The following is a 14,389-nucleotide window of genomic DNA, read 5'->3' as shown; positions in this document are numbered from 1 at the left end:
GAGCTAAACCTTACAATGAGTTTGTCATAATAATGTGGTTCAGCTTCGCATTTGGTGAGAATCAAACCTAAGACCTTTCACGTACAAATGAAGAGAAATACGATTAAACCGTAGTACTAAATAACTAAAACAAAATGTTTTTAAAAAAAAAAAAAAAACTCATAAAACATAATAAAAACACAAGCAAATTAGATTTAAGAAAAGTGAACAAAAGGGATTAACTTCTACGGTATGATGATATTCCTCTTTCCTTGTAAGTAAGAGGTCTTAGGTTCAATTCTCGTAAAAAACACATTATTACTAGCTCATTGTAAGACTAAACCCACCCTCTCTCGCTTAGTATAGATAATATCGTTTGTTAAAAAAAAATTAACTTAAAAATTAAATAAATAGATTAAGTTGAAGTTGGAAAAAGGGCAGGGAATAGAAGCATTTTGAGGCATGATTTCTTGGCTTTTTGAAGTGGGAAAGATTCTAAACCAACCAGGAAAGAAATGTAGGGTTGTGAAATATAACATGCATGGGACCCACAAGAATCAAAATTATGTATCCAAAATTCCAAATTCATCCAAGTTGGCCACAAACCTAATCAAGAGTCAAATTTGGTTTATGGTATAGATGGTCCTACTCTAAGACTTACATGGCAAAACCATGTGTCAAAAATGCCTTCCCCATTTTCCTCTAATTATCCATTGTGTCTATTTCTATGCCTCCTTGTCATGGAAAATTTATATTGTTTTTTTATTGACGAGGGAGGGAATTCGAACTTGAATCTTCTTTCATTGTTAAAAAATATGTATGTACTACGAAGTTAAAGATTAGTTACAAATAATTCAGGATACACTTTTAAGTTATTGTTTTTACCACGTTGGTATAACCATCATTTAAAAATGTTTTACGATTTTATTTTATTTTATCTTCACAATTTAAGATTCACTCACGAATTACTTGAAATAGTAAAGAAACTTGTTTAGGTACGGTAAAGTAGTATACTTATATTTTTACTCTGATCAGTGATTCTGATAATGAGCTATGTATGCATCAATAATGGACGATACTTCTTTCTAATAATTTCGTTAAATAGTACTAATGGGTGCATATTTTCATATACTTTTATCATATGTTTCATTTGAATTTTGTATACATGAATGGGTTAAATGCAATAAATTCTATTGTTTTATTTATAGGCATTCAGTATTGGAGTTACAAGAAAAAAAAATGGAAAATGAGCTTTTTGGGTGTCTAGAGTAATTTCAGTGGAGCAAGAGGCTAATTAACTGCATCAAGACATATGCATTACAACAACAAGATGAAACCGAGCGGTTTTGGAATCAAATAGACATGGGAATACCATTCAATGAATTTTAGGAGAGAACTTAATTACTAGTTTTATTACTTCCGTTTATTTTTTTCATTTCTTAAATAAGGACATAAAGTGCACTAGGATTAGTAATTAGTAGGCTTTTAATTGCCTTTAAGCACTTGCTTGCCGATTGTTTTATATAAGGAGATCCTTCTCCTTATGATAAGGGGGTCAGCCACCAAAAAAACCACAAAGAACAATTCACATAGGGGTTGCGGCAAGGAAGGGCAAAGAGGAAGAGTTACATTGAACTTTTTCTTTGCTAGGGCTACGATGTAGCCTGATTATGAATACTTAATTGTCTCGTGATATTGTTATTATCAAGTTTTTCTTCCTTATTGAGTATCTTTTGCTATTTGTAATACGCTTGATTTTTATTTAGATGTTTGATCACCATCTAGGTTTAGATTAAGTTGATTTGATGCAAGTTAGAGTAGATGTCATACTTAACTTGAGTTTAGCTTCTTGCAATTGATACACCTATTTGCATATGCCATACAATTAGAGTTTATGTAATTTTCCAACGATTTCCATAGAGTTTAATGGGTTCTTACCTGTTTAAATTCATCTAGATGCCATAAAGGGTTAACATGTAAGGATATTTTTGATGCAACCAGATGCCATGGCCGTTGAATAATTTAGGGAAAATCAATCATCAATATTATTGGAGAACTACTTGAGCATAACATATTAAGAGAATGAAGTAGAATTAATTTCGGTGAATTCGGATGTCCTAGGTCTTATTTTCTTATGTCTCAATTTATAATGCATTTTATTTTCAAGCTTTATTAATTTTAAGTTTAATTCAAAATATCATATATTTTCCATTAAAGTTTCTCCACTATAATTTGTTTCAATTTAGTTAGTAAAATTTTTAGAATCAATTCTATCTCTGTGGAACGATATATGTGCTTCAATACTATACTATTATCTAATTCGTATGCTTGCGAGCACTAAAATTTAAGACTTAATGAGGTAAATTTTACTTATCTAATTTTCCTAACAAGTACCTACATCAAAAGAAACTCTTGTGGAAAACTTTGTATAGGCACCATACCCAATTGATGTGGCTCTCTTGTCAGGTGTGTCGGACGGATGACGTGACCCAACAGTCGGACCTTCGAATTTCTCCTACATTACAAACACAGACACATACGATGATATATTATATGTCACGCAAGTGGAATTGAGTTTTATTTACAGTCGAATGGAGTTGAGTTAGCCCAATGGGTTTGTTTTGGGCCATTGGCCAAATGCGACCGTCAGCCATAGGTCCGGGGTCTGGGATTAGCTTCGGAAAGCCGTAGGTGTCCCGGGCCTCTCAAGATATATTTACTATTGTACCCTTCCCTCTGTCCCTCCATTTCCCTCCTTATTCAATTTCCAATACGTAACGATCGACGACGGCGTTTCTCCCTCCATCAATCTCAGTGTCCCACAGTCTCACAAGCAATGAAATTCTAGAGAGAGAAAGAGAGAGGAGAGAGATATTGAGAGAGAAGTTAGGGTTTCAGCTCGGGTTTCACGATGGAAGGTCTCATCATTCTCGATACGGACAACGGCGGCGCCGGAGGTAAAAATTTCTCAGAATTTGATTTTCTTTAGGTCTTGAAACTCGATCTTCTACTATTGTTTTTGTTTATTCATGAATCAGTTTTTGATTTTGTGGTATGAATCCATTTCTTGATTTAGAATTAAATAAATTAATGAATAAATTAATGTTTGAGGGTTTACGATTTGGGACGAAATGAAATTACGAACTCTGGTGCTGTTTGGGTGGGATTCATAGGACTAGGGTTTGCTGAAGTTCTTAAAATCTCGTTATTGCTAGCTATCAAGGTTTTCTCGAGTAAAATTTGTGTAGGATAAGTGCAAATATGTTGGATTTTGAGAGGCACAAGCACAACTAGTTTCAAGCTCTGGTTAGTTGCTGACAAATGTAGGGAAAGAGGGGAATTTTTATTTCTGACCGGTGTAGCTATTCGATTCAGTCCGCGGGAGCTTTCCGTTATCTGGAAATTTTTGTGGACATCTGCTTTGTTGTGATGGTAGGCTTGGTAGCCATTTAGTTATAGGGATTTTTGGGTTAGCTTTTGCTGAAAATGCCAGAAGGTTTGGTGTGAATGCCAGATAACAAGGCAAAAGGTGAGAAAATTGCTAAGGGGTTGTCGATTGGAAGTAACTCACGGAAGAGGCTTGCTGATATTAGCAACTTGCAGCAGCGGCGACCGAAACCATCGATTCAACAGGTGAAGCAGCAATTTGATTCAGATACAAATAAAGAGTATATTGACAATCTTCAGAAGGTACATTCTCGGTTGTATCTCTCTTAATCTCATATGGCTAAGTATGTTGATGATGCGGTCGGTTTAGCTAATTTTGGGTTTGTTGAACCTGTTCACAGGAAAACAGGACATTGATGAAACTTCTTACTGACAGAAAGTATCCTTTTGGGCCATCTATTTTCCTCATTGTGTTCGAAGGAGAAATTTTGGGAAGATCTTGGAGACTTGGTGCAAGGAATTGCTCAGACGGAGAAGTTATTTATAGGAGGAGATTTAAATGGACACGTGGGCAGGGAGACAGGCAACTATGGAGGTTTTCATGGTGGCCATGGTTTTGGGGAGAGAAACGAGGATGGGGAAGCTATCTTGGATTTTGCAATGGCATATGATCTCTTCTTAGCCAACACCTTCTTTAAGAAGAGAGAAGAACATGTGATCACCTACAAGAGTGGGTCGTCAAAAACACAAATAGATTTTCTTCTAATGAGGAAAGGGGATCGTATAACTTATAAGGATTGCAAAGTTATACCAGGAGAGAGCGTGGCTAATCAACATCGCTTGTTGGTGATGGATGTACATATCAAAAGAGTAAGACAAAAGAACAAGACTTGGAAGTGCCCAAGGACTAGATGGTGGAATCTAAAAGAAGAAAAACAAGTCATTTTCAAAGAGAAGGTAATCACCCAATGTGTGTGGGATAGAGAGGGGGAAGCTAGCCAAATGTGGGATTCCATGGCTAGTTGTATCCGAAAAGTAGCAAAAGAGGTATTAGGAGAGAGTCCAAGGGCTTTGCCCCACACCAAAAGGAATCTTGGTGGTGGAATGAGGAGGTACAAACAAAGGTGAAGGCTAAGAAGGAATGTTGTAAAGCCTTATACAAGGAGAGGACCGATGAAAATGGTGAAAGGTATAGAAAAGCGAAGCAAGAGGCGAAGAAAGCTGTCAGAGAAGCTAAGTTAGCGGCTTACGACGATATGTATAAACGACTAGATACCAAAGAAGGAGAGTTGAATATCTATAAACTATCTAGAGCAAGGGAAAAGAAGACAAGGGACCTAAACCAAGTGAGGTGCATCAAGGATGAGGATGGAAAGGTTCTTGCTACAGAGAACGCGGTTAAAGACAGATGGAGAGGTTATTTTCATAATCTTTTCAATGAAGGACATGAAATGAGTGCTTCTTTAGGGGAGTTGAGTAACTCAGAAGAGTGTAGAAACTACTCTTTTTATCGTCGAATCCGGAAGGAAGAAGTGGTTGTAGCTTTGAAGAAGATGAAGCATAAAAAAGCAATAGGCCCAGACAATATACCAATCGAAGTGTGGAAACTTTTGGGAGAGACAGGTATAACATGGCTCACTGACCTTTTCAATAGGATTTTGAAAACGAAGAAGATGCCAAATGAGTGGCGAACGAGCACTTTGGTGCCTATCTACAAGAATAAGGGCGACGTACAAAATTGCATGAACTATAGGGGTATTAAGCTAATGAGTCATACAATGAAGCTCTGGGAGAGAGTCATTGAGCATAGATTGAGGCAAGAGACACGGGTTTCGGACAACCAATTCGGGTTCATGCCAGGGCGCTCAACCATGGAGGCAATCTATCTCTTACGAAGATTGATGGAAAGATATAGAGATGGGAAAAAGGATTTACACATGGTCTTTATAGATTTGGAAAAAGCGTATGATAGGGTCCCAAGAGACATTCTTTGGAGGATTTTAGAGAAGAAAGGAGTACGAGTAGCATATATCCAAGCTATAAAGGATATGTATGAAGGAGCAAAGACTGCCGTAAGAACTCATGAAGGACAAACCGAAAGCTTTCCCATAACTGTAGGATTACATCAAGGCTCATCCTTAAGTCCTTACCTTTTTGCGTTGGTAATGGATGAGTTAACAAGACATATTCAAGATGATATTCCTTGGTGTATGCTTTTCGCAGACGATATAGTGTTGATAGATGAAACTCAGGAAGGGGTAAATGCAAAGCTTAACCTTTGGAGAGAAGTGTTGGAATCTAAAGGTCTTCGCCTAAGCCGATCAAAGACAGAATATATGGAGTGCAAGTTCAGTGCAAATGGAGGCCAAAACGAGTTAGGGGTGAGGATCGGAGATCAAGAAATACCAAAGAGCGACCGTTTTCGTTACCTAGGATCTATCTTGCAAAAGAACGGAGAATTAGATGGAGATCTCAACCATAGAATACAAGCTGGATGGATGAAGTGGAAGAGTGCATCCGGCGTGTTGTGTGACCGCCGTATGCCACTGAAGCTCAAGGGAAAATTTTATAGGACGACAATAAGGCCGGCGATGCTGTATGGCACAGAATGTTGGGCGGTGAAACATCAACACGTACACAAAATGAGTGTAGCGGAGATGAGGATGCTTCGTTGGATGTGTGGGCACACGAGAAAGGATAAGATTAGGAATGAGGATATCCGGGGTAAAGTAGGAGTAGCCGAAATTGAAGGAAAGATGAGAGAAAATCGGTTACGGTGGTTTGGACATGTGCAAAGAAGGCCTACTGACGCTCCGATTAGAAGATGCGACTATGGGACAGAGGTTCAGGGCCGAAGGGGTAGAGGAAGACCTAGGAAAACTTTGGAAGAGACTCTAAGAAAAGACTTAGAGTACTTGGATCTAACGAAGGACATGACACAGGATCGAGCACAATGGCGTTCTAAGATTCATATAGCCGATCCCACTCAGTGACTTGGATTTTCCAAGTCTCCAACCGAGAAGTTTTCCTCACTCGGGAAATTAAGGGAACACTACCCCAACCTACATGCTCCACTCAGAAAGCTTCAACATACAAGCTTCAACAAAAGAAAATTCAAAGACCTTAGCGAAGAAGGCTTTGGTGTATTTAACACAATACGTTGAAATGAAGGAAAGCTTATTTATTGATATCCCCGATAAGCTACAAATATGTACATATACATGAGTCAAAATAAACACACAAGAGGGAGCCTTCACAAAGGTTGCTTAGGAGAAGTCTCAGCAGTCGGTAGAGCCCCAGAAAGAGAAGGCACCGGAGGGGGATCATTTGGAGCCTCAGTACTGGACAGAACCCTAGAAGGAGGAGGCATCAGAGGTTGATCATTCGGAGCTTCATTACGCGGTACAGCCCCAGAAGACGAAGGCAATAAATGCCTTTGGAACAAACCCACAAATCTCTGATGATCAAGTAAAACCTGACCATCAGTTTCCTTCATTTGGTCAAGCTTCCTCTTCATGTTTGTAGCATAGTCATGTGCGAGCCGGTGCAACTGTTTATTCTCATGCTTGAGCCCTCTAATCTCCTGTTTGAGACTCATCACTTCAGCCGCCAATGATTCAACTTGGCGGGTTCGAGCAAATAGGCGTTGGGCCATATTAGACACAGAACCTGCACACTGAACACTGAGAGCCAGCGAATCCTTAACAGCTAACTCATCAGACCGTTTGGAAAGTAGTCTGTTATCTTTGGGAGTGAGAAGGTTCCTGGCCACCACCGCAGCGGTCATATCATTCTTCATCACAGAATCCCCAACGGTAAGAGGACCAGTAGGGGAGACGAAGGATGGGCGCCATATGTTGTCTGGAGAAGGCGGGGCTGCCTCTTCAACAAGGTTCAAGTCAAAACGACGGTCGGAGGGGCCAGACATTTTCAAAGGTGTTGAAGAGAGAAGAGGTCGGACAAATGAAGATCTTAGAAGTGCAAGAATGAAGCTTCTACTGGTGGAGATTCAAGTGTGCTTTGGAACTTAATGCCAGCCCCTATAAAAATCTGCACTCGACGGAGCTTCAGAAATCGAAGAGGCGCCTGCTCAGAAATCGAAGAGGCGTTTGCTTTCTCAAAAGTTGGGCTGCTCAAAGACCACGAAGGCCGATCTCAGAAATCGAAGAGGCGCTCGCTTTCTCAAAAGCTGGGCTCCCCAGAGACCACGAGGGCCGATCTCAGAAATCGAAGAGGCACCTACTTTTCCAGCCTTGTCAGCACCTGTCACACGCACACTCAGCTTTGCGGAAATTATGGGCATTCTGTCGAAGACTTCTGGGGAAGTAGAAAACACATGAATCTTACTGTTCAATCACCCACTTCCCACACGCAACAATAGCTCATGGGTACCACAGATAATTTTGCCAAAGTTCTCTGCCAAAGTTGAGCACGTGAAGCTTGCAGCTCCCACTACATCGCTCTGACCAAGAAGGGTAAAAGAATAGCAAAGAAACAGCACTAACAAAGTTTAGACCCATAAATTTTGAAGGTCTAGCTACCATATTATTACCCACAAGGGTAAAGGAACAGTACCACTGCTGGATAATTGGAAAGTCCCTGTGTGTCAACCTCTGTGCTTCGTGGCAAGGTAGACTAGCAAACATGCCCAACCTTTACTCACATTCGAGAAAACACTCCCAATAAGATTGCTTGCTCCAAAATCGAAGAGGCACCGTCCTCCGAATCTCGAGAGCCAGACTCCCAACATGACTACTTTCTTAAAAATCGAAGAGAGGGTAAAGGAACAGTACCATTGCTGGATAATTGGAAAGTCCCTGTGTGTCAACCTCTGTGCTTCGTGGCAAGGTAGACTAGCAAACATGCCCAACCTTTACTCACATTCGAGAAAACACTCCCAACAAGATTGCTTGCTCCAAAATCGAAGAGGCACCGCCCTCCGAATCTCGAGAGCCAGACTCTCAACATGATTACTTTCTCAAAAATCGAAGAGACACTACTCCCCGAATCTTCGAGAGCCAAACCCCCAGCATGATTGCTTTCTCAAAAATCGATGAGGCATCGTTCTCCGAATCAATCGAAGAGGGGCTCGCTTTCTCAAAAGCTGGGCTGCTCAGAGACCACGAGGGCCGATCTCAGAAATCGAAGAGGCACCTACTTTTCTAGCCTTGTCAGCACCTGTCACACGCACACTCAGCTTTGCAGAAATTATGGGCATTCTGTCGAAGACTTTTGGTGAAGTAGAAAGCACATGAATCTTACTGTTCAATCACCCACTTCCCACACGCAACAATAGCTCATGGGTACCACAGATAACTTTGCCAAAGTTCTCTGCCAAAGTTGAGCACGTGAAGCTTGCAGCTCCCACTACATCGCTCTGACCAAGAAAGGTAAAAGAATAGCAAAGAAACAGCACTAACAAAGTTTAGACACATAAATTTTGAAGGTCTAGCTACCATATTATTACCCACAAGGGTAAAGGAACAGTACCACTGCTGGATAATTGGAAAGTCCCTGTGTGTCAACCTCTGTGCTTCGTGGCAAGGTAGACTAGCAAACATGCCCAACCTTTACTCACATTCGAGAAAACACTCCCAACAAGATTGCTTGCTCCAAAATCGAAGAGGCACCGTCCTCCGAATCTCGAGAGCCAGACTCCCAACATGACTACTTTCTCAAAAGCGAAGAGAGGGTAAAGGAACAGTACCATTGCTGGATAATTGGAAAGTCTCTGTGTGTCAACCTTTGTGCTTCGTGGCAAGGTAGACTAGCAAACATGCCTAACCTTTACTCACATTCGAGACAACACTCCCAACAGGATTGCTTGCTCCAAAATCGAAGAGGCACCGCCCTCCGAATCTCGAGAGCCAGACTCCCAACATGATTACTTCCTCAAAAATCGAAGAGACACTGCTCTCCGAATCTCGAGAGCCAGACCCCCAGCATGATTGCTTTCTCAAAAATCGAAGAAGCATCGTTCTCCGAATCTCGAGAGCCAGATACCACAGACCACTTTTTCAAAGTGCTCTGACAGAGTTAAAACATGTGAAACTGGCAGCTCCCACTACCGTGCTATGACTAAGCAGGGTAAAGGAATAGCATTACTACTTGTTGTTAGGGAGACTCCTATATATGTCGACCTCCATCCCCAACGGACAGGCAGACCTGTAAAAATGCTCAACCCTTCATCATATCTGAGAGGGCACTCCCAACGAAGCCTTTCGAAATATTCAGCTTTCTTTCCCCCCGATAATACCTCTGCAAACAAGCTATACTAGAGCAAGAATATCTCATATCATCAGGGTTAAAAGCAAGAGTATCCCATATCATGCTTTTTCCCTGTCTTTTCCTTTGGCCTTGTTTTTACCTGCAAGACAAGGAGAAAGAGAGCAATCAATCAGCACTTGGAATCAAGCTTCCAGCCAGGAACTGACTGCCTGGAACCCCTTACCTGATTACTTACTTGGCATTGCTCTCGAGTACTCATCTTCAACATCTTATGTTTCCAGGGAAGATTCCGCATCTGCTTGAGGAACAGATAGGGCAAGTGCGAAGGATACAAGGAAGCATGTGGAGACAAGCGTAACAACACACGTGCCGATACATCCATTACTCTGTCAAAAGCAAAAGTATCCCATATCAGCAGGGTGGAACGTACTCTAGATTTGATGGACTTGTTTTGACCCTCAAATTCTTCAGTCGGCCTTATACTCTGGAGGAAACCAGAAAACCCTCCAGCTCAGTTCAAGAATAAGCCTGTGGAAAGTTACTTCTTCAAAAGCAAAAGTATCTCATATCATCTCTTCTCATTTTTCTTCTCTTTATCCTTCATGCTGCTGCAAGATGGGGAGAAGGTGAACAATCAGTCGGAGCTCTGATTGCTTACCTTGTCTGTCACCTCTTTCAGCAGACCCCCTAGCTCGGCGACTTGGGGGACTCCTACTACATGGTTTGTATCGCGCTTGACCAAGCCTGAAACTACAAGTAAGCTTCAAGTGAAATTGATACATTACCTTGTGCATCTCCACCAGTTGAAGATACCACCCCTGGATGGAGGAAGAGTACTTCCAGAGAAGATGCCACATCTACCTATGAGACAGATAAGGCAAGTTAAGACGACACCACACTCCGATACTTAGAAGTTTCGTGATTACGAGATCATTCTCCCACAATATTTCCTAATGTCATTTGTACTAAATCATTCACTTGTACTCACTAAAGGAGAGCTTGAACCTATGTACTTGTGTAAACCCTTCACAATTAATGAGAACTCTTCTATTCCGTGGACGTAGCCAATCTGGGTGAACCACGTACATCTTGTGTTTGCTTTCCTATCTCTATCCATTTATATACTTATCCACACTAATGACCGGAGCAATCTAGCGAAGATCACAAAAAGCGACCGTTTTCGCTACCTAGGATCTATCTTGCAAGAGAACGGAGAATTAGATGGAGATCTCAACCATGGAATACGAGCTGGATGGATGAAGTGTAAGAGTGCATCCGGCGTGTTGTGTGACCGTCGTAGGCCACTGAAGCTCAAGGGAAAATTTTATAGGACGGCAATAAGGCCAGCAATGTTGTATGGCACAGAATGTTGGGCGGTGAAGCATCAACACGTACACAAAATGGGTGTAGTGGAGATGAGGATGCTTCGTGGGATGTGTGGGCACACGAGAAAGGATAAGATTGGGAATGAGGATATCCGAGGTAAAGTAGGAGTAGCCGAAATTGTAGGAAAGATGAGAGAAAATCGGCTCCGGTGATTTGGACATGTGCAAAGAAGGCCGACTGACGCTCCGGTTCGAAGATGTGACTACGGGACAAAGGTTCAGGGCCGAAGGGGTAGAGGAAGACCTAGGAAAACTTTGGAAGAGACTCTAAGAAAAGACTTAGAGTACTTGGATCTAACGGAGGACATGACACAAAACCGAGCGCAATGGCGTTCTAGGATTCATATAGCCGACCCCACTTAGTGGGAAAAGGCTTTGTTGTTGTTGTTGTTGTTGTTGTTGTGTGTTTCTCTCATTGATGTTCCTAATCTGCTTCGGCATGGCTTGCTTTTTCGGTTTTCTTAATTCTATTTGGTAGCAAAATCATAGAATTGAGCAGAGTAGAGATACAGAACTTGAGAATCAATCTGCAGAAAGTACAACAACAGAATTTACAACTCGCCCAAGCAAATAGCCAGATCTTAGGGGTACTTTTTTACATGTTTTAGTTGTTGATTATTCCAATCTTCCACGATACCTGGTAATTTCATCAACTAATATAAAATCGACTTTCTAATTCAATTTTGCAGGAACTCAATTTAGGTAAAGATAGGGTATGTTAAGTTTCGACTGGTGAAGTCAGAGTAGTGTGTGCTTTCACTTTCTATTTTATATTCAAGTGAAGAAGCATGAACTAACAGCATTATGCTTTTACTTTTAGCTAAAGGCACTTCAACATGAAATTGGGTGCAAAAATGGTTTGCTCAAAGTGAGAAAACTGGAGGCTGAGGTGAGTTTAACTAATTAAGACTTTAACCTGTTTTGTAAGGTTATAGACTTTTTTGTTGAACTGTAAACCCTGTGTTCCTAGGAGAAACCCAAAAGAGTAACGTGCCAAAGTACAGAAAATCAGGTAGTTAGCACATTCCTTTCTTGGTTCTGAATTAAACTTTGAAGGAGTGATCTGATTTGTTGACCTCCTGTATTCTTTACAAATTTCCTTTCACTATCCACAGGTAGAAGGTTTAACTAAGTGTTTTGAAGCGGGGGAGTCCTTGCAAGCAGACAAGAAGGATGGTCCTTGTAATACCCAAGGGGATCGACATCTAAAAAATCCACGTAAATGTTAACTTGACAACTCATTGTATTTCTGATATCTTGTTTCTGTGCTAACAATCTTGAGATATAATTTGCATGCAGTTGTGGCTTCTCATACTGTTGAAGCAGTCGAAGTTAAAGAGAAGGCTGATAATAAAAGGTTTGTTTGTATATGTTTGATTGCTTAATGCATACATGTTTTCGGGTTTTACTTTATTTACATGTGCTCTGTGGTTTCCTCATAGAGGCTTGAGAAGACAGTCTGCAAGGTTTAAAACTGAAGAACACGAAGCAACGGAAGAAATGCTGGAGACCAATGGTTGCAAAATTCCCGTCCTTCCTCTTTGCAATAATGTGGTTCATGAAAGTGAGACGACATTTTCATCAGTGGAAAAAGAGGCTCCTACTATTGAAGCAGTCCAAGCTAACAAGAAGGCTTACCACAAAAGGTTTGTTTGTGTATGTTTGATTGTTTTGTGAAGTACATGGTTTCAGTAGGTTTTCATATTACTGACAGATGCTTTATGGATTCTTAATAGGCGTTTTACAAGGCAGTCTGCAAAGTTAAAAACTGAAGAACAGGAAGCCACTGAAGAAATGTTTGAGACCAATGGTGACAAAATTCCTGTCTCTCTTCTACGTGACAACGTGGTTCATGCAAGTGAGACGATATGTCCATTAGGGGGAAAAGACGATACTACAAGTGCAGCAGTCCAAGCTAAAGAGAAGGCTTACAACAATAGGTTTGTTTATTTATGCTTGATTGCTTTGAGCAAGTACATGATTTCATTAGGTTTTCACATTGCTAACAGATTCTTTATGGTTACTTAATAGGCGTTTTACAAGGCAGTCTGCAAAGTTAAAAACCGAAGTACAGGAAGCACCTGAAGTGTTTGGGACCAATGGTGAAAAGTTTCACGTCTCTCATCTATGTCATAATGTGGTTCATGAAAGTGCTCCGACATGCTCAGTGTTGGAAACAGAGGATCCTATTACTGAAGCAGTCCAAGCCAAAGAGAAGGCTGACAACAAAAGGTTTGTTTGTGTATTTTTGATTGCTTTAAGGATGTACATGTTTTCAGTCGGCTTTAACTTTATTTACAGATTCTTTATGGTTTCCTGATGGGAGTTTGACTAGGCAATCTGCAAGGTTTAAAACTGAAGAATTGTTTGAGACCAACGAAGACACGGTCCATGTCTATCCTCTAAGTGACGATGTGGTTCATGAAAGTGGTTCAACATGTTCTTCGGTGAAAAAGGAGGATGAAGGATACACTGCCCCGAGATCTGAAGGCCAGGAATGTCGAAGATCATCTGCAAGGCCACTGCGGCGGCGAGCAACTCAGGCGATTAAGTCATACAAGGAAACTCCAGTTAATGTGAAGATGCGCAGAGAAAATTGAGTCAGTTGATGCTTAGAAGATTAACTACATTGTTGTGCCTTTTGGTATTAACTAATTGTTTTGTAAAATTACTCTCGGTTCAGGAAACATGCCTTTAACTTTGTAAAGTTTAACGCTAATCTAGTTTCCGTTAATATAAGCAGCAGATGATGGATTAAAATGCACAAACTTAACCTGAAATGTGCAATGGGGCTCGTAGTTCAAGCAGTTAAGAGCATACTTTGCATCCGAGGTTCTAAGTTCGACTCCTCCTCCCTACTATTGTATCCAAAACTCAAGCTTCTCTCTCTCTCTCTCTCTCTCTCTCTCTCTCTCTCTCTCTCTCAAGGTATTGAGATCATTGAAAGTATGATTTTTGTCGATTTTTTATTCCCTTGCAGTAAAATATTGTTCTTACTTCTTACCAGTCATCTAATTAATCACAGGAGCTTATGATTTTTTTCCTTCTGGTTTTTTTTTTTTTTTTGGTATTGGCTTTTTAGCTAAAATGGTTTTGAGATTTGCATAACTCTTCACTTTGTTCCTTGAGATTCGAAATCAATAAAAGTTGTCATTGAGTTTATCCACCATCAATTATTTTAGTCATTCCGTGAAAAATTATGTTAAATAAGAAGGACAAATGTATCCTCAACTTAATAAACAATGTGCCAAAATGATTTGATAGAAATTGAATGTATTTTTGTCATTTTATATTTACTTAATAGAGATTTTTCACGGAAAAACCAAAATGATTGATGGATGGACAAATTCAGGAACAACTTCTATCAATTTCAAATCTCAAGAACCAAAGATAGAAGTTATGCTAATATC

General features: G+C 40.4%; 1 protein-coding gene across 5 annotated transcripts; it reads left to right on the top strand.

Annotated features, from left to right (window-relative positions):
- The first annotated feature begins 2,745 nt into the window (after nucleotides 1-2,745).
- On the top strand, nucleotides 2,746-13,747 carry LOC103425720 (SHUGOSHIN 2). Of its 5 annotated transcripts, none has more exons than XM_070824834.1 (13): nucleotides 2,746-2,936; nucleotides 3,494-3,669; nucleotides 3,768-3,805; nucleotides 11,458-11,566; nucleotides 11,669-11,692; nucleotides 11,800-11,868; nucleotides 11,950-11,991; nucleotides 12,095-12,197; nucleotides 12,279-12,336; nucleotides 12,422-12,625; nucleotides 12,716-12,919; nucleotides 13,011-13,211; nucleotides 13,327-13,747. In XM_070824834.1, exons 1-13 carry the CDS (start codon nucleotides 2,891-2,893, stop codon nucleotides 13,577-13,579), a joined length of 1,527 nt encoding a protein of 508 aa, XP_070680935.1. In that variant the 5' UTR covers nucleotides 2,746-2,890; the 3' UTR covers nucleotides 13,580-13,747. The 5 variants fall into 5 exon arrangements, with proteins under 5 accessions (XP_070680935.1, XP_008362064.3, XP_070680934.1 ...); XM_008363842.4 differs by having other exon boundaries at nucleotides 13,315-13,747; XM_070824833.1 differs by having other exon boundaries at nucleotides 13,306-13,747.
- Nucleotides 13,748-14,389: the final 642 nt, after the last annotated feature.

This window comes from Malus domestica, chromosome 07 (genome assembly GCF_042453785.1).
Source record: "Malus domestica chromosome 07, GDT2T_hap1".
Taxonomy (NCBI): Eukaryota; Viridiplantae; Streptophyta; class Magnoliopsida; order Rosales; family Rosaceae; genus Malus; species Malus domestica.
This window is presented reverse-complemented; position numbering and strand designations above follow the sequence as displayed.

Excerpts from the sequence above, each read along its gene's own strand:
- LOC103425720 (XM_070824833.1), top strand. The coding sequence starts at position 2,891 with ATGGAAGGTCTCATCATTCTCGATACGGACAACGGCGGCGCCGGAG. Across the intron at positions 3,806-11,457 it reads AAACTTCTTACTGACAGAAA|CAAAATCATAGAATTGAGCA; the intron begins GTATCCTTTTGG and ends TCTATTTGGTAG. Across the intron at positions 12,198-12,278 it reads TCGACATCTAAAAAATCCAC|TTGTGGCTTCTCATACTGTT; the intron begins GTAAATGTTAAC and ends ATTTGCATGCAG.